This window comes from Pan troglodytes, chromosome 19 (genome assembly GCF_028858775.2).
Source record: "Pan troglodytes isolate AG18354 chromosome 19, NHGRI_mPanTro3-v2.0_pri, whole genome shotgun sequence".
NCBI classification, from domain to species: domain Eukaryota; kingdom Metazoa; phylum Chordata; class Mammalia; order Primates; family Hominidae; genus Pan; species Pan troglodytes.
The window spans coordinates 32528974-32553739 of NC_072417.2; the positions used below are offsets into that span (position 1 = coordinate 32528974).

The 24766-nt window shown below is 41.8% G+C and overlaps 1 protein-coding gene and 1 non-coding gene across 25 annotated transcripts in view; both read left to right on the top strand.

The window, feature by feature from the left end:
* Positions 1-24766, top strand: part of RFFL (ring finger and FYVE like domain containing E3 ubiquitin protein ligase) — an 80892-nt gene that overhangs the window by 13374 nt on the left and 42752 nt on the right. For 5 of the 24 annotated variants that reach the window (XM_063798702.1, XM_063798721.1, XM_063798712.1 and 2 more), the window contains exon 2: positions 12676-12950. The exons of 9 other annotated variants lie outside the window; for them this stretch is intronic. Coding sequence is in view for 4 of the 15 variants with exons in the window: in XM_016932000.4 (XP_016787489.1) it covers positions 7216-7225 (10 nt within the window). In the remaining 11 variants the exon portion in view is untranslated. Of the gene's footprint in view, positions 1-6900; positions 7226-10060; positions 10097-12438; positions 12564-12675; positions 12951-24766 lie in introns of those variants that run through there. 10 more of the 24 variants (XM_016932002.4, XM_016932003.4, XM_063798703.1 and 7 more) reach the window with 9 other exon arrangements.
* LOC112206189 (small nucleolar RNA U13) lies at positions 22045-22151 on the top strand. Its single transcript, XR_002940387.1, has one exon. It is a non-coding gene; the product is annotated as a small nucleolar RNA U13 (small nucleolar RNA).

The following is a 24766-nucleotide window of genomic DNA, read 5'->3' on the forward strand; positions in this document are numbered from 1 at the left end:
CCACACCCAGCTAATTTTGTATTTTTAGTAGATGGGGTTTCTCCATGTTGGTCAGGCTGGTCTTGAACTCCCGACCTCAGGTGATCTGCCCACCTTGGCTTCCCAAAGTGCTGCAATTATAGGCATGAATCACCACGCCAGGCCTTTTTACTATTATTTTTAAAATTACTGCTCCTTGCAGAGCAGGGCTACCCTATAGGCAATGTGCCCACAGTAGCCAACCTTTAATATATTTAAGAGTAAATTGAGGCCGGGCATGGTGGCTCATGCCTTTAATCTCAACACTTTTGGAGGCCTGAGGCGGGCGGATCACTTGAGGTCAGGAATTCGAGACCAGCCTGGCCAATATGGAGAAACTCCATCTCTACTAAAAATACAAAAATTAGCCAGGTGTGGTGGCACGCGCCTGTAGTCCCAGCTATTCGAGAGGCTGAGGCAGGAGAATCCCTTGAACATGGGAGGTGGAGATTGCAGTGAGCCAAGATCATGCCACTGCCCTCCAGCCTGGGAGACAGAGCAAGACTCCGTCTCAAAAAAAAGGATAAATTGATAGAATTTGCATTGGGTGCTTGTATTGGGAGGCATATTCCCCTCTTTTTGACTAAATACTGGAAAGGAGTTTCTAACTTCTTGGCCTGTAACTTAACTCACAGTTAAGATGCTTAAAGATGGGAGACAGAAAATAAAATTTAGGGGTGTGCAATTTCTTCGAGACGCTTTTGTGTTTGCTTTTTAGAAGGCTTTTGTGAATAGTCTACGAGGATGCATTATTAGTTTTTGTGGTTATAATGTCAAAATTAGTGTTGATTTGGAGCAGGCAGGGAAATCTCTCCATGCATGCTTTTCATCCTGGTTTAATTGCTTAGTTGGATGAAATGTCAAACTTGATAGATTATTGGAGCTGTTATTTTGGTAGTTAAACAATAATGAAACTGTTTGAATGTTTTTGGAGAACACTGCTTCCTGTGTCTGGACTTTGCACTGGAGAAAGTTTCAATTGTTCACAAGCAATACTGGTTAGAAAATGCAGCTTCTGTGGCTCCTAACACAGCTGTCTAAATTACTAGCTATATGGGGGCCTTTGGACAAGCACTGCTTAACACTTTTGGAAACAATTTGTTTCTGATTCCAAAAATGTCGATGGTCGTTCCCTGAATACTTGAGAAAACTAGAAATGGGAAAAAGGTATTGCATGTGTCTAGGTTATGCCAGTCAAGTGTTTTTTCTTTAAGCATCTCTAGAACAAATTTACCTTTTTAGCTAAGGATGAGAGGTTTATGGAAATGTTGTAGCAGCCCCCTGGGCCTTTCTTTCCTCCTTGATGACTGTTCAGCAGGGTAGCATGTTGTCAGCTTGTGTGCCAGCTTACAGAGGGCTTGCGTTATTATAACCTTGATTAGGAAAGAGGGATGGGGAACAGGAGTGAGAAGACAGATGTTTTTGAAAGTCCCTCTGCCTGCTATGTGAAATCTTGAATTTTCACTTTGAACTTCACTGTTGTTTGGTGACAGATGTTATAAAACTGTCTTTACAAACAATCCCCTTTCCTATTGAAATTGTATGTTGGCCACAGGAGCTAGGGAAGCATTGGGCATGCTCAGCAGCATTTATTTCACTCATTCCACTGTGTCAGATGATACTTTTTCTGAATGAAATTGTATGCATTCTTCAGTGGGAGTTAGGGGAAGGCTTATTCTTGTCTAAAAGTATGGGAGAATTTGTGTAAGACTGATCAAAAGACTGGCACTTCTTTTGCTATGTGATACTTCTCTTTGTGCCATATTTTACCTGTAGGAAAATTACCAACAGTTATTATGTGCTCTCCAGGTGCCAGGGACTTTGCTGTATTAACAAGTTTAATCCTCTTAACAATCCTATGAGGTGTGTAGGTGTTATCTGTGTTCCACAAATGTGAAAATGCCGCACAGAGAAATTAAAGAGGGGGCCCAAAGCCTCACAGTGTTGGAACCCAAGTATTCCAGCTGTCAAGGTTGAGCTGTCAACTACTGGGTGACAGCTGCCTCACACTCCGTCAGGATGATTACCTTTTGAATAAGTCTTTACAAATTTGTCGGCTGCAGAAGTAACCAGTCCAGAATGAATGAACTCTCACCGCAGTTTTAGCTCAGCAAGCAGTGCCTGCTATCAGAAACATCCAAAAACCACAGCAATTAGACAAATAAATTGTGAAAGATGTGGTTTCCAGGTAAGATATGTGACAGGCTTCTTACTGCAAATAGTTTTTCTTACAAAAGGAGAAAGACTGGTGGGAGAGATGGTGGAAAAAATGAAAACAATGTTTCTTTTATGATTCTCTGGGCCCATCCTCACAGGACTTCATATGTAGTGAAGGCAGAATATTTACCTCAAGCCCAGATGACCAACTTTTACTTTCTACACTGACTCAGGCTTCTTACTAAAAATGGTGTTTCACCATTTATTCCACTAACATCACTTTTTAATTCTTAAAATAAAAAAGAATAGTTTTATTCATAAAACTACATGGGCCTACTTGTGTGGAATGTGATTTAAAAATGATGTTAGCAATACTTGTTACTTATTTTACTAGTTTTAGCTTTGTTAGTGCTGAAGGATGTTTTATAGTTTTCTAAAATTGTAAACATTTTTGATGTGTAAGCCAGTCACCCTTAAAAGCACATTTGGCTAAATAAAGCATTAGGTTAGAGAAGAGTTCACTGGTGGTTATTTTTTGTTTTTTTTTGTGTGTGTGCGCGCGTGTGTGTCTGTGTGTGGGGTCTTCCTGTTTGTCAATAGGCCTTCCCAATTAATTGAATTCTACATAAGATACATAGATGTTAGTGCCCCATAGGGCTTCATCTTGTAAGTGATGTTAGTGGAGTAAATGGTGATATACCATTTTCAGTAAGAAGCCTGAGTCAGTGTAGAAAGTAAAAGTTGGTCATCTGGGCTTGAGGCAAATATTCTGCCTTCACTACATATGAAGTCCTGTGAGGATGGGCCAGAGAATCATAGAAGAAACATTGTTTTCATTTTTTCCACCATCTCTCCCACCAGTCTTTCTTCTTTTATAAGAAAAACTATTTGCGGTAAGAAGCCTGTCACATCTTACCTGGAAACCACATCTTTCACAACTTATTTGTCTAATTGCTGTGGTTTTTGGATGTTTCTGATAGCAGGCACTGTCTGCTGAGCTAAAATTGCAGTGAGAGTTCATTCATTCTGGACTAGTTACTTCTGCAGCCTTCTGGCCCATTACTCATGGCTTTGGTGAGGCTCGATAAAAATATTGTGATGGATAGGGCACAGGTAGTGCCTGAATGTATTTCAGATAGTTGGGCCAACAACCAATCTATGCTTAAATAATCATCTCACCTGCATAGTAGAGACTGCAAAATAGTATGAAACATGCTATACTTTATAAACATTTTGCCTTTTTTAGCTCCCCGTAGTGGCTGGACAGTTGACTGAATAATTTCATGTTTTTTTTTTTTTTTGAGACGGAGTTTCACTCTTGTTGCCCAAGCTGGAGTGAAATGGCACAATCTCAGCTCACTGCAACCTCTGCCTCCTGGGTTCAAGCGATTCTCCTGCCTCAGCCTCTTGAGTAGCTGAGATTACAGATGCACGCTACCATGCCTGGCTAATTTTGTATTTTGAGTAGAGACGGAGTTTCTCCATGTTGGTCAGGCTGGTCTCGAACTCTCCACCTCAGGTGATCCACCTGCCTCGGCCTCCCAAAGTGCTGGGATTACAGGCGTGAGCCACCACGCCCGGCCACTTTTTTTTTTTTATACTTTATTTTTAGGTAATTATATATTCACAGGAAGTTGCAAAAACACTACACAGTTCCCATGTACCCTTCACCCGTTTTTCTCCCATTGGTTATGTCTCATTTAACCATAGTACAATATCAACACCAGGAAACTGACATGGTGCTCTGTGTGTGTGTGCGTGTGTATGTGTGTGTGTAGTTTTCTGCTGTTTTATTACATGTATGGATTTGTGTAACTGTTCTACCACCACAAAGATCCCCATTGTGCTACTCCTTTATTATCATGCATATCCGTTTTCCCTACTGTCCTAATCTCTGGAAACCAGTAATCTGTTCAGTGTCTCTATAATTTTGTCATTTCAGAAATATTATGGAAATGGAATCATAACAGTATGTGACCCAATATGTGACCTTTTAAGACTAGGTTTTTTGTTTTTTACTTTTATATGCATAGAACAATTGGAACTTTTTTTTTTTTTTTTTTGAGACAGTGTCTGGCTCTGTTGCCCAGGCTGGAGTGCAGTGGCGCAATCTCAGCTTACTGCAACCTCTGCCTCCCTAGCTCAAGCCATCCTCCCACTTCAGCCTCCTGAGTAACTGAGACTACAGGTGTGCACCACCACACCCAGCTAATTTTTGTATTTTTTTTATAGACAGGGTTTCACCATGTTGCCCAGGCTGGTCTTGAACTCCTGAGCTCAAGTGATTTGTCTGCCTCAGCCTCCCAAAATGCTGGTATTACAGGTGTGAGCCACTACACCCAGCCTCAAATGTATTTTTTGTAGAGATAGGTCTCACTGTGTTTCCCAGGCTGGTCTTGAACCCGGCATTTTTCACTTAGTGTCACACCCTCCATCCAAGTTATTGTGTGGCAGCAATAGTTTGTTCCTTTTATCTCTGAGTAGTATTCCATGGTGTGTATATACCACAGGCTGTTTAACTATTCACCTGAAGGGCATTTTAGTTGTTACCAGTTTGGGGCTATTACAGATGAAGCCATAATGAACATTTGTGTACAGGTGATTGTATGGACACAAGTTTTAGTTTCTTTGGGTTAAGCATCCAGGAATGAAATTGCTGGTTCTTAAGGTAAGTAAGTGTATGTTCAGTTTTCCAAAGAAATTGCTAAACTTTTTTTTTTTTTTTTGACAGTGTCTCACTCACTCTATCACCCAGGCTGGAGTGCAATGGTGCGATCTCAGCTCACTGCAACCTCTGCCTCCTGGGTTCAAGCAAGTCTCCTGCCTCAGCCTCCCAAGTAGCTGGGACTACAGGTGTGCACCACCACTACCAGACAAATTTTGTATTTTTAGTAGAGACGGGGTTTCACCATATTGGCCAGGCTGGTCTTGAACTCCTGACCTCAAGTGATCTGCCCACGATGTCCTCCCAAAGTGCTGGGATGACAGGGGTGAGCCACCGCACTGGGCCAAAATTGCTAAATTCTTTTCCAGAGTTGCTGTACCATTTTACAGTCTCACCAGCAGTGTATGAGATCCAGTTTCTCTGCATCCTCACCAGCATTTGATATTGTCATCATTTTTAAATTTTTTTTTTTTTTTTTTTTGAGTTGGAGTCTCGCTCTGTAGCCTAGGCTGGAGTGCAGTGGCATAATCTTGGCTCACTGCAGCCTCTGCCTCCCAGGTTCAAGCAATTCTCCTGCCTCACCCTCCCGAGTAGCTGGGACTACAGGCATGTGCCACCATGCCTGGCTAATTTTTTGTATTTTTAGTAGAGACTGGGTTTCGCCCTGTTGGCCAGGCTGGTCTCGAACTCCTGGCCTCAAGCAATTTACCTGCCGTGGCCTCCCAAAGTGCTGCAAATACAGGCATGGGCCACTGTGCCTGGCCACCATTTTAAATTTTAGCTATTCTAATAGGTGTTATATCTGGTTTTTAAGTTCATCAGATTATTTAGTAAAACTGATTCGACTGACAAAGATAGAAGATTTTTGAGTTGTATATTTAGCTCTCTGAATGAATCTGCCTCCATACAGTGTCACAGTGGTCTGCTGACTGGCTTTTTAGCACCCCTGCCATGGTTTCCTTGACAGCAAGACCCTAGACAAACTCTTTTTACCCAGCAATAGATAGCACAGCACTCCCAGTACAGTACTGCCCATAGACAAATAATACAATTTCAAAACTGTGAATTTCTTGTTAATTTTTTATACTTTTGCCTCCATGACTGTAGCTTTAAATGTACTCAAAAGTTGGCTTCCAAAGGCCCTAAAAACTTTTTCAAATTGTTTTGGTTTATGTTATCAAATGGTCTTAGGTACTTTATTTCTAATACGATTAACTTAAACTGCTCACACCTATAATCTCAGCTCTTTGGGAGGTTGAGGCAGGCGGATTGCTTGAGCCTAGGTGTTTGAGATCAGTCTGGGAACCATATTGAGACCCCATCTCTACAAATAATAAAAGAATTAGCCAGGCATGGTGGCATGCACCAGTGATCTCAGCTACTCGTGAGGCTGAGGTGGGAGATTGCTTGAGCCAGGGTGGTCAAGGCTGCAGTGAGCTGTGATCACACCACCGCACTCCAGCCTGGGTGACAGAGTGAGAATTGTCTCAGAAAAACAAAACAAAACCCAGCTAAAATAGCATAAAGTAGAAGTTAGACCCCCATCCCTACTAGGAATAACTGCTATTAAATGGTTTTAGTATATGTGTGCGTGCTCGCTCGCTCTTTTGCACGTGCGCGTGCTCTCCCTCTCTCGGTGTGTATGTATATATATGTATGTGTGTATCTATCATATATAATTAAATATATATTCCCCCCTGCTGTTCACAGTGCTTTTTTTCAAATGGGTAATGTATTATGGAGCATTTTTTAATGTGAATTTTTTGAAGCATTTAGGACCTGGGATGGAGCTTTGGGTTCCTTTCTCCAACCCTTGTCTGTTCTGTTATAAAAGGGATGAGAGAGGTACCTTTGAAAGACCTAAAGAAAATACGTTTTCTTCCTTGTTACATGGGTTTCAGTTGAAATAAGGTTTTAGCTTTATTTGTGAGTAAATTAGTAGAATACTGGATGTTAGGATGCATCTCTCCACTTTATTATAAATAATGCAAGGCTGATTTTATGATGTGATCTCTTGCAGAACTTTGGGGGAAGTGAGAACTGTGAGCACAATAATCTTCAGAGAATGCACAGTCCTTTGGGTATTTGTCTACTCATCAGCTGCTTAGTCAGATGGAGTGTTTTCCTAAGTACTACTGAAGTACACAGTTCAGTCTTTATTTTGAAATCTCTCCTTCTGCCTTCTCTCCCTCTTCCATTACTTTGATTACCTTGATGGGACATTCAAGCTGTGCAGTCGTATCCTTTTATTTCTATAGCCTGCAGAAACCAGGTTGAAGATTAACTGTAGGTGAACAGGTAATCTTATCTACTTGGCTAGAAATCACCCTTCAAGATGAAACACGTGTTGACAAAGGCCCCCTAGACTTGGGGACATGAACAAAGGTAAGTTAATCTTGGGGCATTATTAGTGGAAACCATGGTAGACGTTTAGGAAGTTTGACTTATTGGAGGCAGGGCATGTGTGTCAGGGAGACAGAGCATGTGAGTGTGTGTATTAGGAGAAGAGACGAATTCAGAGGTATACAGAAAAGAAGAATGATGAATTCAGGCAATCTTCAGAGTTGAATTACAGAATCTTTTTTCTGAGAGTATGGTTACTGCGGCAAGGTAGTAATAGGACATGAGCCTGCTAAGTCACTTCATTATGAAGCTATTAGAATTTAGGTGATGGAGTTTGATGACAGGGGTCTTTTCCCTGCCCTTCTACTGTATTAGCTGCTCAGGGAAAAAAAACAGAAAACTAAGAAATAGCCTTATATAGAAAATTATACCCATCAAATGGTTCCAAGGTTTCTGTTGCTGGGTTTCTGAAATGAGCTGCCCAAGATAGCAGTTTGGTCATGTTGCTGACTTCTTGCTGACTTCCTTTCTCCCAGTCTTGTCATCGGGTCCTCAGGCTGGGTCCTGACCCCTCTGGATTCTTTCTTTTCCTGCATACTTGCTACTTTTTCAATTACTGACATACAGGAACCTAGTATTTCATTGTGCCTGAGGTAGGCAGTTGCTAGCCTCTTGATATTGGATACCTTTTCTGAGCTATGAAGTATTATACCATAGTGGATAATAAAGTACTCACAATTGCATTATAGAATAGATTCTGGTAACTGCACCAGTGGGGACAGACTGGGTTAGCATGCCCTCACACAACTGGGGGGTTGTTTTGCAGCAAAGTGCTGTGAAGCAGGTTGAGCCTCATGCAGTGCCAGTTCCTGTATCTAAATGTGAAAGTGGCTCGTTAAAGATTAAAGGGACTGCCTGGTCCTTCTGGCCCCAAGATGGAATGATCTCTGCCATGGCGACAGCCTCTATCTCCCAGGAGAGGCCATTTTATACAGCACGTTTGTGCTTCCAAATGTTACTGTAAGCCTGCACTGGCTGATACTCTGGCGATAAGTTGACATTTGGGCACTCTGAAGACATATGAGCTATATAACATCCCATGGTTTGAATTTCTGGGCAAAATTGGCTCATCAGGAAGTCAAAAGCCTCTACTTTCAACCTGTTCCTTTGGGGGAGGTTTTCTCCTTTGTTTTATTTGACTGTTCTGTTGAGTCAAGTGAACTTTAATTTTTAGCCATAAAAATTCCATTAAGCCCCTTGTATCACATCCAGGTGTGAAAATGTCTCAGTATAACAAGACTGTGGGTGACAGGTGAAATCCTTAATGGTAGTTAGGATAATTGTCTCTGAAGGCTTGAAGAAAATAATGGTCCAACCAACAAAGTGAATACAGTTTGTATTTTTTGTGGTTCTTGTGGGTGAGGGGACTTATGTTTAGGACCTGCTCAGTGTGACTACTGTTCAGCTTAGAGGTCTTTGAAAAAACTTTTTTTCATTTTACTCTAAACAGTGCTTAGGGAACATAGCTGTGTCCTTTTTCTCAAAACATGATCCAAGGCCCATCTGTATCAGAATTGCTTGGAAGGCCGGGCGCAGTGGCTCACACCTATAATCCCAGCACTTTGGGAGGCTGAGACGGGCGGATCACTTGAGGCCAGGAGTTCAAGACCAGCCTGGCCAACATGGCGAAACTCCGTCTCTACTAAAAATACAAAAATTAGCCAGGCCTGGTGGTGCATAGTAATCCCACCTACTTGAGAGGCTGAGGCAGGAGAATCGCTTGAACCCGGAGGTGGAGGTTGCAGTGAGCCGAGAAATTGTGCCACTGCACTCCAACCTGGGTGACAGAGCGAGACTCTGTCTCAAAAAAAAAAAAAAAAAAAAAAAAGGCTTGGAAGAGAGAGATACTTATTAAAAATTCAGTTTTGGCCAGGCATGGTGACTCACGTCTGTAATCCTAGCACTTTGGGAGGCTGAGGCAGGTGGATCACCTGAGGTCAGGAGTTCAAGACCAGCCTGGCCAACATGGCAAAACCCTGTCTCTACTTAAAATACAAAAATTAGCCAGACATGGTGGCATACGCCTATAATCCTAGCTACTTGGGAGGCTGAGGAAGGAGAATTGCTTGAACCCAGGAGGTGGAGGTTGCAGTGAGCTGAGATTGCACCATTGCACTCCAGCCTGTGCGATGAGAGTGAGATTCCGTCTCAAAAAAAAAAAAAAAAAATTCAGTTTCTGGGGCCTCCCTCCATGTCTGCTAATTCAGAGTGTCTGAGGGACTGGAATGAGAAATGTTCATTTTCAATAAGCACCCCTGTTGATTCTTAAGTACCCCTAGAGTTAATTGTTGAGTATCATAAAGTTTACTTCATTTTTCATGTTTAATTTCTGTGATTTATTAGATGATAAATATTTGGTTGCCATCATATTGTTTTTCTTAAATACTATGTTCTATAGTTAAAAAAAAAAAAGGCTGTGAGGTCACTGAACACCAAGATTAGAATTTGGCAATCATTAATTATCAACAAGGTGAGACAGGCACTGATTCCTGGAAATGTGCATTTATCCATTCACCGACTTCTCAGTTAGAAAAAGGATGTGGACACAAGTAAGACTAATTTTGTTAAAAACAAGAAATGTGCAGTATCATTTAGGATGCTGGGGGTAGGGAAGTAGATAAAAGGGAGATGTTGAGAGGAAAGAGTGTGAAGAGAGAGTAAAGCAGTTTGTAAGTGATACAAACTTTAAAATTTTAACTGAATTTTAAACTACCAAGTCATATTTGAATATGTGCTTGTTGTAAAAAAATTCATGATTTTTGGGGGGTAATTTGGATAAAGCTAAACATAGCTATTTGATCTTTATTCCCATTACAGTGCTCTCCCTGCTGTGTGCATCCTCCCAGATCTTCTGTATGTATTTGGTAATTTTCTGTGGATTTGGAAGACTACAGAATCCTGAGAAATGGATATTTTAATTTCTCTTTTGAAACCTGCTTATTGTTTATAATGTCAAGATCTATTGCAGAAAAGAAAGTAAATCTGGGATGTCAATGACATCACATATGTCTGTTCAAATGAAACAATGGGCACATACACATATGCACACTCATTAAATATCTGTTGAGACCACCCTATTAAAAAAAGCATAGTTTTGGGTGCTAAGTTACTTGAGTTTTAAAATAACGTATTTTCTGTTTTTGTTGTTTTTTGTTTTGAGATGGAGTCTCCTTCTGTCGCCTGGGCTGGATTGCAGTGGTGCAATCTCGGCTCTGCAACCTCTGTCTCCTGGGTTCAAGCGATTCTCCTGCCCCAGCCTCTAGAGTAGCTGGGGTTAGAGGTGTATGCCACCATGCCTGGCTAATTTTAAAATAATGTATTGAAAGAACTTAATCAGAAAGCCACAGTTATTATTTCTCCCATAGCCTCATATTCTCATAATTTTCATGTAACCTCATAAAACCTCAAGTGCCTGAAACCACTAGTTCAAACGAGTACCTTTTTAAGCTCTAAAATGTAATCCTCAACCTTTCCACTTTAAAAGGAAGAACTAGGATGGAGTGTGGCTATAATTTGGGGCAGTTGGTTAAAACTGTATCAGAGTCCCAAAGAGGGGAATGATAAGCTGCAGCAGCTCTGTTCACTTGCTCAATGGTGTTTCTCTTAGTCAAGTTAGGAGTTCCATGCCTTTGGCCTTCAGGCTGCTCTTTATATAGTTCGTATCTGTCTCCTGGGCATAGTACTGTCTGGATTTTCTCTTTCTTTTCTTTTTTTTTTTTTTTTGAGACAAAGTTTTGCTCTGTTGTTGCCCAGGCTGGAGTGCAATGGCACAATCTTGGCTGACTGCAACCTCTGCCTCCTGGGTTCAAGCGATTCTCCTGCCTCAGCCTCCCGAGTAGCTGGGATTACAGGCATGTGCCACCACACCTGGCTAATTTTGTATTTTTAGTAGAGATGGGGGTTTCTCCATGTTGGTTAGGCTAGTCTTGAACTCCCGACCTCAGGTGATCCGCCCACCTCGGCCTCCCAAAGTGCTGCAATTATAGGCGTGAACCGCTGTGCCCGGCCCTCTTATTTAAAGTTCACAAATACAGAACAGGTCAGGAGCTTTTCTAATCATTTTTTTTTTTTTTCTGAAGGAGGTTCCATATTTGTCTGTACCTTGAGAGTTGTTTCATACTAGAATTTTTAACTTATCATCAACTACAGAAATATTTTTTTAAAGTGTGGTTGAAGAGATAATGGTTGTCAGCTGCTATAAAGATGTGTTTATCATTCGGAAAGGACTAATTAACATGTACTATAGGGAAACTTCTTTAAACAAAGCCATTTTCTGAAAGGAAAACACTGAAGGGGAGGAAATAAAACAGGGAACATTTTATAATACCTTATCAAAGCTCAGCGTGGCTATCCTACTGGAATAATGTAATTAAGGAGAATTAAGTGAGTTGGATAAATAACTTTTTAAAACTAGCCCCTTGAATAGAAAATTAAGTAGTATAGTTTTTAAACTCAAATTCTGTCTGCACGTACATTTTAATTAACCTAACATTATTGAATGACAAGCTGAGTTGGCAGCTACATCCAGAGTTCATGCCATGTGAGACCTACCTTAAAGGATGAACGAAGCTAGGTGCAGAGGCCTCAAATGCCCTGCTAAGAAATAGCTGATGGCCGTGGGGAACTGTCATACATTTTAAGCAGGAAACAGAAGGATCTAATAGGAACTTTAGTTTCTCTCTTGTCAAATTAAAGCACACAAAAAGCAAGGACTTGATCTTTTTTTTTTTTGTATAACACCAATGTCAATTCTAGCCTGTCAGGGCAAATTCAGTAATTAATAGCTGTTGATGAGCCAGTCATTCTAGATTGATTTTTTAAATAAGCAGGCTAATAAATGAGAATTGACATAAATTTAGGGATGTCTCTTTTCAGAGCAAGTGTTAAGGTGATTTTCATAGTCTTCTGTATTCCCTATGCATCCAGTAGGTGTGATGGTAAATGATTTGGCTTTAGCATAGAGAATGTGGCAGCTGATTAAAAAAAAAAAAAATTCCAGTGCATCTATCTTAATGAGAGAACTTGAGTTGTCTAAAGAAATAGAGAGGTCAGAGGAGGCCTAGTGGGAAAAAAGAACAATGAGCTTGGTTAGAACTGACAAAAATTCACCCTAATGATTTGACTGGCTAATGATGACTGGGCAAGTTCCCTGAGTCCACTGACCCAGATGTTCTAATTTGTAAATGCAAAGTGACTTATTTATCAGCCTCCTGGGGAAATCTTCAGAGTTGTGAACCTGCTATGTTCAGTAATCTTGCTGGCCCCAGCCCCAGCCTGTTCTCAGATGAAATTTTAGAAACTGGCCACTGGAACTTTTTGGGTAAGGGCTCTGGAGGTGGCCAAGTTACCAGTAGTGGGGGAATGAGGTTTACCTGCCCCCAGTAATCAGCACTTGATTTAAAACAATCAGTGAGGTGCCTCTTCTTTCCTAGGTTGCAGTTGATTGCGGTTGGTTCAGGCTGAGTTGTTTGGGAAATAGAAGTTTTGCCCAGCGTGAGTCAGCACTGCCCTGGGTAAACTCCCTGCTGTGTTGCAATCTTGCTTACCAAAGATACATCCCCAGGCGGCACCATTCACTTCACTTGAAAGCCGCTGCTCTTGGTTCCTGAGATGATCTCATCTGAACATGGCTCCAGCGACCTCAGCCACAGGAACTAGAGACAGCTTGCTTTCTGTCGTGGCAATGTTTTGAAACTGGCAAAATCAGGTAACCTCAAACTGTTTTCTTAAGTTTCATTAGCTAGATGAAGCTGCGTTAGAAACTGGGAAAATCCTGTCTTCAGAAGTGAGTCAGGGTTTTTTTTTTTTTTTTTTTTTTTTTTTTTTTTTTGAGACGGAGTTTCACTCTTGTTGCCCAAGCTGGAGTGCAATGGTGTGATCTCGGCTCACTGCAACCTTCACCTCCCGGGTTCAAGTGATTCTCCTGCCTCAGCCTCCCAAGTAGCTGGGATTATAGATGTGCGCCACCATGCCCGGCTAATTTTGTATTTTTAGTAGAGACAGGGTTTTGCCCTGTTGGTCAGTCTGGTTTCGAACTCCCAAGCTCAGGTGATCCACCCTCCTCAGCCTCCCAAAGTGCTGGAATTATAGGCATGAGCCACGGCGCCCGGCCAGAAGTTTTCTTTCATTTGGGTTCTGGATGTGGAGTTAGGTCCAATTAAATCACTGATTATATAAATCTTAGAAAAGTAAAACGTTAGGTTTACAGCTTTATCCATCATTTGCTCTTGTATTTTGTTTTTTTGTGTGTATCTTGTGAGAAACACTTTAGTCAAACTAAGCCATTGTTAAAGGAAAAGAAGTGAAAGCATTTGGTTGCCTTCCTAATAACTAAATATTGAGTTGTGGAGAACACTGTCTTATCAGTGAGTTTGTTCCCATATTCCTTTCTGAATTAATGGGAAGAACCTCCCTCATCTCTAATTCTACTAGGCTACTACTCTATCTCCCTCCTGCTTTTCATCGCCAAACTTTTGAGTCCTTCACCTAATCAGACTATGATATCTCTAGGTAGTCGTCACCCTCCAAATTACGTTTCTGCTCCTTATAATTCCAACAAATTGCCCACGTTCTCTTTCACCTCAGACCTTAGCATATGTAAGCGTTCTTTTACACACCTTCCCCAAGCTTAATCTGGCCAACTGGTTTCAGCCTAGAAGTCACCTCTTCCACGAAGCCTCTTCTTACTTACCAGGGTTGAGTACTCAGGAGAACCTGGTATTTACTCCAATCATAGTATGTATTGAGAATCAGGGTCTGCTTTGCTAGAATTGTATCCATGGTACGTTGCACATAGTAGGTTCTCAGTAAGGGTAGAATGAGCAAGAGCCTGTACTGTACTTTCTCAACTCCGATCCTCTCATCAACCCCTTTTTTTTTTTCTTCTGAGAGGAATCTTGCTCTGTCGCCCAGGCTGCAGTGCAGTGGTGTGATCTTAGCTCACTGCAACCTCTGCCTTCCTGGTTCAAGCGATTCTCCTGCCTTAGCCTCCTGAGTAGCTGGGACTACAGGTACGTGCCACCACGCCCAGCTAATTTTTGTATTTTTAGTAGAGACAGGGTTTCACCATGTTGGCGAGGATGGTCTCGATCTCTTGACCTCATGGTCCACCTGCCTTGGCCTCCCAAAGTGCTGGGTTTACAGGTGTGAGCCACCGCGCCCGGCCTTGTTCATTCTTTTTATGCTCACATCTTTAAATGTGCTAAACCCTGTTGATTTTGTTGGAGTACTGTTTGATGTGTGGCTTTTCTTCATTCCCACTGTCATTGCCTTAATTTACCAGAGGTCAAAACTGGACGTTTAAAGTCAGGCTGGGCATGGTGGCTCACGCCTGTAATCCCAGCACTTTGGGAGGCCGAGGTGGGCAGATCACCTGAGGTCAGGAGTTTGAGACCAGCCTGGCTAACATGGTGAAACCCCATCTCTACTAAAAACAAAAAATTAGCTGGGCGTGGTGGCACGTGCCTATAATCCCAGTTACTCGGGATGCTGAAGCAGGAGAATCACTTGAACCCAGGAGGTGGAGGTTGCAGTGAGCGAGGATCACACCACTGCACTCCAGCCTGAGCAACAGTGAGACTCCATATCAAAAAAAAAAAAAGAGAGTTTGAGACCATCCTGGCCAACATGGTGAAACCCTGTCTGTATTTAAAAAAAAAAAAAAAAAAAAGGCACGCCACGCATGGTGGCCAGTGCCTGTGGTACCAGCTACCCAGGAGGCTGAGAAAAGAGAATTGCTTGCACCCAGGAGGTGGAGGTTTCAGTGAGCCGAGATTGTGCCACTGAACTCCAGCCTAGGCACAGAAGGAGACTCCATCCCAAAAATCAATCAATCAGCCTAAGGGCTTAAAATTTTGTGTGTGAATACTTTTAGGCACCATCAGAGAGAAGGCCTGTACTCTTCAAAGATTACAGATACCACCATTTTCTGACATCTTACACACTGAAGACTTAGCATTTTACCTGCATTGCCTCTAGGAATTTGAGTTTGTAACTCCTAGTTCAGACCCTTATCAAATGGCCACTCCTCCATAAGTCTTTCCTTGCTCCTATCTTCTCCATATTGTTGCCCAAGTTATCTTTTTAAAGTCCACATCTAATCTTTTCATTTAAGGTGCCATTTGTTCCCTGTTTTCCACTTAGCTTGACTTCTAAAAGCTTTCACAGTTGGATTCTTTCCTACATGTTGCTGTTAACCATCTCATCTCCCTCTCCCCTGGCCATTTCTCTCCTCTCCAGCTTCACTGAACTTCTCATGTTAACATTCCATGGATATACCCTGTCTTTTAGGACTCTGCCTTTTCCCAATGGACTCTCCCTTCTCTAACTGGCAAGATACTCATCCCTCAGGACACTTAGTTCATATATGCATCTTCTCTGACTTCTCTGTCTTTTCTGACAGACAGCACTGTCTGTCTCTTCCACTAGACTGTTGAGTTCTTTGACTGAACTTGGTGTCCCTGGACTAGAGCTTGGCACCATCAGAGAGAGTGGCTGACGTGGATCTCCGGGCCCAAACCGTTATTCTTTGCAGTATTATAAGCTTTTTTGTTAGATGGCATGGTTTTTCATTCCTATTTGATGAACATGAGCCCATGGCTGCTTATTTTATATGTGTTACCTGCCACCATCAAGTAATCATTCAAAGTTAATTTGAAGATTTAAAGGGTTTGCTGAGATCTAGTCCCACAATATCACGACATTTTTATGGTGTTTTACAAAATTATTTCCCTCATATGGTTTTATTTGCGTTGGGTAGGCTTTATTTATTATCCCTATTTTACCAGTGATTATAAAGCTAGTCTGATACCAAAGCATATATACATTCAGGTAAGACTCAGAGAGAAAACATGGTTCTTACACTGCATTAAGCAGCTGGTTTGTCTCTTAATATAGTAGTTAAATATACTCTATCAGGTTCCACAGAAATGGTGCCTTTGCTCGATAGGCAAGTGCTAACGGTCTTGCCTTTTACAAGGCCACTTTATCATCAAGGTAGGAGAAGGAGGTACTCTGAACCTGCCTGACCTATGGGAAGGCCCTGGTTGTGGTTAGAGACCTTGATTGAAATTAATGGTGTGCGTACTCCAACCTCTCAAGTTTTTCTTTTATACTTCAAATATCTGGAAGTTGTGAAAACCTGCTGCCCTGGTGGAGTATCAAACCAGGCTGGTGAGTGAAAGCAGTCATCCCAAAATGGAGTAAGCTGAGTGTTAAGGGCAGAAAACCTTTTACAGTTATAGTAAGTAATTAACTTTTTAGATCACTTTACAACTTTTGGAGTGCTAAAATGCCATATTTGGGTCTATGAGAAATTCCATTATAAAAAGCTGAACCATTAGAGCTAGGAAATAATCTTTGTTAGATATTGGCATATGGTGTTCAATTTTGGGTCTCTCATACTTGAGAGGACAATTAAAACGATTAAAAGGTTGAAAAATAGGTCTTATCATTATAAGTTTTAAAAAGGGGGGAAAGATTTTAGCCTAGAGAGGGAAAAGCTAAGGGATAACTTCATTATCATCTTCAAATACAAGAATAGTTTTGCCAGAGGGATTTTTATTAATTATTCTTCATGAACTTCAAAGATTTAAGAGGAAATGGTCTTAAATTGAAGGAGGAACAATTTTGATGAATACGAGAAAGAATTTTTTGATCATCAAAGTGGGGAAATGTTTGAATGACTGCCCAAGAGAGTGTTGAATTTCTGACTGTTTCAGTTGTCTATTGTGTGACACATTACCCGAAGACTTTTGGTGGCATAACATGACAACCATTTTATTGCCTATGATTTTGTGGGTTAGTAATTCAGGAAAGGAGGACATATTTTTTTTGTCCCATATGATGCTGATTGAGCTGGAGGATCCAAGAAGGCTGCACATGTCTGTACCTTTGGAGCTAGCTGTTGGCTGGGATATCTTGGTTCTCTGTGAGTTCTCTTTCTTGGTCTCTCATCACTTATAAACCTATATCGAGTGGCCGAGCGCAGTGGCTCATGCCTGTAATCTCAGCACTTTGGGAGGCCGAGGTGAGTGGATCACCTGAGGTTGGGAGTTCCAGACCAGCCTGACCAACATGGTGAAACCCCGTCTCTACTAAAAATACAAAAATTAGCTGGGTATGGTGGTGGGCACCTGTAATCCCACCTACTTGGGAGGCTGAGGCAGGAGAATTGCTTGAACACGGGAGGCAGAGGTTGCAGTGAGCCAAGATTGTGCCATTGCACTCCAACCTGGGTGACAGAGCGAGACCGTCTCAAAAAAAAAAAAAAAAAAAAAAAATTCTAGCTCGAGCTCCTTTTACATGGTGGCTGGGCCATAATGGAAGCTGCAGGATCTCTTAAGACCTAGGCCTGGCAGTCATACATCATCACTTTTGCCCCATTCTTTTTGTCAGAGTAAGTCACAATTATAGCCCAGATACAAGAGGAGGGGACATTGACTTCACCTCTAAAGGATAGAGGGTAAAAATCACATTGCAAAAGGGCATGCAATGTGGTTGGGATTATTACTACCAACTTTATTTTTTGAAACAGAGTCTCGCTCTGTCACCCAGGCTGGAGTGCAGTGGCGCAATCTCGGCTCACTGCAACCTTTGCCTCCCGGATTCAAGTGATTCTCTTGCCTCAGCCTCCTGAGTAGCTGGGATTACAGTTGCTTGCCACCACACCTGGCTAATTTTTGTATTTTTAGTAGATACGGGGTTTCACCATGTTGGTCAGGCTGGTCTCGAACTCCTGACCTCATGATCTGCCCGCCTTGGCCTCCCAAAGTGCTGGGATTACAGGCGTGAGCCACCGCACCTGGCCTACCACCAATTTTAGATACAATTTACCACACTGACCTTAGAGATTTTTCATGAAAGAATAATCAATATATGTTTATTAAATGGGTAGTTTGGGCATATGATTTACAAATTTGGCTTCATATAGAGTCATCTGGGAGCTTTTTACAAGCATAAGCTCCTAGGTACCAGACCAGTGACTCAGTGTCTCCTGGGGGTGTTGTGTTGGCACATAAGAGACACTCTATGTCCTTTCTTTCAGGTAACTATCAGTAAAATGAGTATGGTGGAGGGGGGATAGATAGATATAATATGTAAGGCAAGATGATATGTACATTGAGATAGATCTCATCTCTCCTGCTTTTAGGACTTGATTGAATCCTATCTAGCATGCTCTTCTTTCCAGTCTGCCTAGTGTAAATTATATTTCATTAAATCAGCCCATCATCAGAACAGTGTTTCTTGATGCCTCTCATTTTTTTCTCATGTTTTCTGGCATTTTTCCTTCATTACTTTTTTTTTAGTTCATAATTCAATATTTATATGATTGTTTGATGTATAATAGAAAAAAATACATCTGCTTTGCTTTCGAGTATCTAACATAGTGTCTGCCTCATAAAAGGCACTCAGTAAGTACTTGTTGAATGAATAAGTGGTTGATTGAATGCATGATTGAATGAAGTGATATTTGAATTTAGCTTTAAAGGTGATTGGAATTTTGGACAGGTAGAGCAAATGAATGGGAAATTTATTGTTCTGAAGTGGAAACTGGATCATATTGCTCATGTAATTTCAGAAAACTGGAGAAACTGGTTTGGGAAAATGGAAGAGTTGGTTTTATATCTAGTATGCTAAGTTTGAGGTATGGAAATTTAGCAGGCATTTAGAAATGAAGCACTGATCTGAAGGGTGAGATTGATTCCAGATATTCACTTTTGGGAGTTACCTGACTGGAGAATGTGAAATCTGTTCCTTTCACAAATACCTGGTAAGCTCCTACTGTGTGCCAGACAGCTATGTTATAGGGAAGGTGAACTGCAGTCTGAGAAGGAGCCAGTCTTGTGAAAAGAGCTAGGGAGAATGTTTCAGCCAGAAAAGGAACCCAAGTTTGTAGGCCCTGGGGCAATAAATAATTTATAATTTTTGAGGAATTGAAGGAAGGTGACCGAAGGACAGAGCAAGGTGAGTGAAGTGGGAGAGCTGCATGAGGTAAAGTGGAAAAGGCAAGCAGAGCCCACATCACATGGGGACTTTGTGGGCTAGATAGTGAGTCTAGCCTTCACTCAAAAGTGTGGTGGGGCTGGGCATGGTGGCTCACACCTGTAATCCTAGCACTTTGGGAGGCTGAGGCAGGTGGATCACCTGAGGTCAGGAGTTTGAGACCAGCCTGGTCAACGTGGTGAAACCCCATCTCTACTAAAAATATAAAAAATTTTAGCCAGGCATGGTGGCTTATGCCTGTAATCCCTGCTACTCGGGAGGCTGAGGCAGGAGAATTGTTGGAACCCGGGAGGTGGATGTTGCAGTGAGCCGAGGTTGCACCACTGTACTCCAGCCTGGGTAACAAAAGTGAAAACTCTGTCTCAAAAAAAAAAAAAAAGAAAAAGAAAAAAAAAAAGGGGTGGTGGGACACCATTGAAGGCTTAAAACAGAAAGTGACAAGCAAAGATTCTTTTTCTAAATAAAAGGTTACCCTGGCTACTCTGTAGAGAATAGAGAGTCACAAAGAAGGGACCAGTAAGGAAGTGTTTGTCTCCCTTCTTGAGAAGGATCATGGCAGATAGGACAGGGTATGGCAGTGGACATAGAACGGGATAGTTGCAGGATGCATTTAAAAAGTAGAACCAGGCTGGGCATGGTGGCTCACGCCTGTAATCCCAGCACTTTGGGAGGCTGAAGTGGGCAGATCACCTGAGGTCAGGAGTTTGAGACCAGCCTGACCAACATGGAGAAATCCCGTCTCTACTAAAAATACAAAATTAGCCGGGCGTGGTGGTACATGCCTGTAATCCCAGCTACTCAGAAGGCTGAGGCAGGAGAATCATTTGAACCCAGGAGGCGGAGGTTGTGGTGAGCCGAGATCATGCCACTGCATTCCAGCCTGGGCAACAGAGCAAAACTTTGTCTCAAAAAAAAAAAAAAAAAAAAAAGTAGAAGTAAAATTCACTAGAGAAGGAAAGGAAGAAGGAAGAGTATGGAGTACAGAACCCTAGGGCCTATGTAGGGGGCAAAAGAAGGAACCAGGGAAGGAAAATAAGGGAGCAAGAGTGGTCATTGATGTCAAAGGTAAGTCAGGCTACCACACTTGCAGTGGGAGCCAGTGTGGGAGAAGGAGTCTGTAAGGGGAATTCAAGTGTATCCAGAGTAAGTGTGCTGTCTGATGTGTGGCAAGTCAATACCCAAGACCTGGGGGTGGGGTTTATTTGTTGGGCTGCAGAATGAGGAGATGAGAGGGAACTGCAAATCCATCCTCCTGAGGAGTTTGGAGCTAGGGTTTTTAAGGATTTTGGAGTGGGCTGGAATGTGGAGATTGTTGGGTGGTCAGAGAGAGAAAGGTGAAGTAATGGGACCCGGAGATGAAAAAACTGTATTATGCTGATTTTATTTCTCTCTGAGGGTCTTCAAACTGGTTGGCATCAGCTGTTTTACCAGAATTTGGGATCTGAAAAATATCTCAAGCAATTCTTAAAAAAAAGCCTTATGCTTCTAATGTCAGAGATACTATCTTTAGAAACAATAGGGATGCAAATGGTCAGTGTCTAGTGCTGTGTGACTTTCGGTTACAAGGAAATGCGTCAAAATCCAGCCTGATTAATGTTTTTTTTTTTTTTTTTTTTTTTTTTGAGATGGAGTTTTGCTCTTGTGGCCCAGGCTGGAGTGCAATGGCATGATCTCAGCTCACTGCAACCTCTGCCTCCTGGGTTCAAGTGATTCTCCTGCCTCAGCCTCCTGAGTAGCTAGACTACAGGTGTGTGCCACCACACCAGGCTAATTTTGTATTTTTAGTAGAGATGGGTTTTCACCGTTTTGGCCAGGCTGGTCTCAAACTCCTGACCTCAGGTGATCCGCCCACCTTGGCCTCCCAAAGTGCTGGGATTACAGGTGAGCCATCGCACCTGGCCTAATGCTTAATTAAAGTTATATTTCTGTCCATAGTTCTTGGTAACCCTCTGAAGACAGCTTCATAATGAAGAATTTGGGTAGGTTTTGGGTGCATGGGGCTTCAGGGAGTCATGAAGGTTGAGGACATAGGAAAGAATCACACATTTATCCATCAGAAGATCATTGGTGACCATTGGCCGGGCGCTGTGGCTCACGCCTGTAATCCCAGCACTTTGGGAGGCCGAGGCAAGTGGATCACGAGGTCAGGAGATTGAGACCATCTTGGCTAACACGGTGAAACCCCGTGTCTACTAAAAATACAAAAAATTGGCCAGGCGTGCTGGTGGGCACCTGTAGTCCCAGCTACTCAGGAGGCTGAGGCAGGAGAATGGCGTGAACCCGGGAGGTGGAGCTTGCAGTGAGCCAAAATTGTGCCACTGCACTCCAGCCTGGGCAACAAAGCAAGACTCAATCTCAAAAAAAAAAAAAAAGCTGTTGGATCGGTATTTACTAAGCACCTACTCTAAGCCTGTCACTGTGTTAGTGTTAAGGATTTGTGTGAATGACCTCTTTTAGGTACTTCATTTTACAGATGAGAAAAATGACGCTTAGGGAATTAATCACCTTAACAGGTCACACAGAAAGAAGACTATGAGTTCTGTCTGACCCAGGCCCCATGCTCCTAAACCTTGCATGACACTGCTCTTTGTAAAGCCCTATCAGGACATCAGCTAGAGAGGAATGAAAGGTTTTTAGAGCCCAGTGATGGCTTAGCCCCAGCTGTATGAATTTGTTAGCAACCCAGTTAAATAAAGTCTTCTGATTTTTCTATAATAATCTGGCAGTTTAGGAATGGAGAGGTGGGGGAGGGAGGGGAAGATAAGGATAGAGTAAGAGTTCAGTAAATTAGAAAGGGGATTATTTTGTTGTTCATAAGTGTAATGATTGGATTTTCATGCACATGTATGAGATGTGCCTCCATCAAGCCTTGTTACTACAAAGTCAGTGCATTACCCATCTGATGTGGGAAAAATAAATCAGAGGCCTCAGCTTGTGGGAATGGTGGAATGCAATGGCTTGTGTTGTTAAGCAAAATTGTGTTTTACAGTAAATATTTATTGTGGTTCTTTTGATGCAAGTTATATTGGGATATGGAGGAAAATGCAAAAATGGATAAGATGGTATATTTGACCTCTACACCGTTAGAGAGGAAGGTAAAGTGCTTCACTATAGTGCTTGATTGAAGGGTATGACAGGGGTGGAAGGTGGAGGAGAAGTATGGGAAAGTATTATACAAGTTAGCTTGTAGAGCGAGGGTGGCATTAGGTAGGGCTGGCCAGGGTGATGCCAATCTAGCTTCTCAGGATGACCCCTCAGGATTTTGGTCACTGTGTCGTCAGTCTAGTCTTGGGTCACAAAATGTATTTTGTGGAGAACCTGGAAATAATTAGTCTTGAAGACAGGATTGTATTCAGACTTGAGTGATTGAGCTCAGAATGGAATGCCAATTTATTATTTTAGAATGAAGGATTCCTTTTCCGTTAACGGGATTCTGGAATTTGTTAGGATAATTGCTTTTCAATATCAAGAGATCTGGCAATCAAATTTAATAATATCAAGCTTGCTTGGTGAGCATGGATTTATAAGATAGAATGGTTTGTGGGGGAGAATATAGTTACAAAAAAGATTATTGTTTCCCATAATGCCTGGTATTGTATTAAGTACTTTGCATACAGTAGGGCATTTCATTGTCCCAGTGATCCTCCTGCAAAGTAGGTACAATTATCTTCAATTTACAAATGAGGAAACCAAGCTGTCTTCAAGCTGATAAGATGCTGAACTGAGATTTGAACCAAGTCCCTCTGCCTCTAAGAGCCCCTACCCCTAGCTGCTACTATATGCTGTACCCATCTAAGCTTTGTGAAATAACCTTGTTCCACTGCAGAGAAGATGTTGTGTCACCTATCTCTAGTATTTCTTGGCTTTGGGCAGTTCTGGCGTCAAAATGCCCCTCCCTGTTTTTTCTAGATTTTTCCAGATTTCTTTGTTAATCAGTCTTAGATGTGGTCACATTCTTTGTTTAAATACCCGTGTATTAATATAGTCATCCAAGCCTTTTTGTCCTCTTCTTGCTTTTGGTTTGGAAGATACTCTGTCTCTTTGGAGGAACTTTACATATCTGTGCACATTGATTTTGTGTTGATTTTATTATCTTAATTTTATGGGTTAAGTTTTTGAGTTTCCTCCAGCTCCTAGTCCATCAACTCCTTCCTGTCCCCTTCCTCTTCCACTAGACTTAAATTCAGATACTAATGCCAATTTCTGAATACTCAGTCTGGCTCCAGTCCACCTATCCAATTTAGACATGGCTCTCTGGATCACTAGCTATTGCCAGTTACTCACTGCTCCTGTATGATCTTGATTTCCTACTTGAGTACCCTTGTTTCTGTTGTGCTTTTGGCTTGGAATGTCATTCTTCCCATGAAGGCTCCCTAGTCTGATCCCTCACTGGGAGTAATCACTTCTTCCTGAGTCTCATAGCAGAGAATTCTCTTTTATGTCTCCTTTGTGGCACATTACACTTTCTGCCATCTATTATAGTTGTTTGTGTACATACCTATCTCCTACTAGACCATGGCCTCACTGAGCAGATCTGTCTGGTTGACCTTTGTCTTTCCCCTAGTATCTAGTTCAGTTCCCTGCACATAGTGGGCATTCAATATCTATTGGATGAATGAATGAATAACTGAACAGAATTTCAGATTTTTAAGTTTCTACTCATCGTTTATTATAGATTCCTTCCTTTTTTTGCTTTTCTTCTTCCTTTCACATTTCCTTTTCTTTCTTTTCTATTAACCTGTGTTTTCCCTTGCACTGACTCACTGAACTTCTCTTTACCACCCCCTTTTTTTTACCCAGATTTTGCCTCATTCTCTCCTCATTAGCAGTCACTATGTGGGTGTGCCACATGCTGCTGGTCAGATTTTCCCCATCCTTTTGTGGCTTGAGTTCCCCCATGAATCAGATGAGCAGCATAGGAATTGACTGGTGATTACATTAACATCTTAATAAAAGACCATGTATAAAGAACAGTACTTAAAATTTGTCAGTATATTGCTTTCAAGAGGGAAATTTTCCAATGCATGTTTCAAGTGAAAGGGAAAGGGAAAAAAAATCTTCCGGTACTGGGGAGGTAGATCAGGGCATTTTATTCACAGTGTGGGATGTGGGATGTCAAAGGCATCTTATTTGACCAAAGAAATAATGCAGGAAACCACAGAAACTTCTGCTAACCGTTAATATTGAATCCTCAAATTTTTCTACAGCTGGAGAAAACATTAGAGATGAGTGTAGTTCAACCTTCCTGTTTTCCAGATGAGAAAACAGACCCAAAGAGGCTAAATGACTTGTCCATTAAGCTGGGGTATTTGTTGCCCAGTGTTTACTTCTAGAACTGAATGTGGCCTGGGAAACCACCAAATCTTTGAAAGTAGTGGAAAGTTACACTTGAAGTGGAGGCTTTAGGTGTCTAAAATTGAAGGCTTTTGCAATGCTGAAAAGTAGACTTTGTCCAGTTGGTAGCAGGTTGGATTTGAGGCAGTGTTCACGAAAGGGCCGTTTAACTGTCTCAGTCACTCC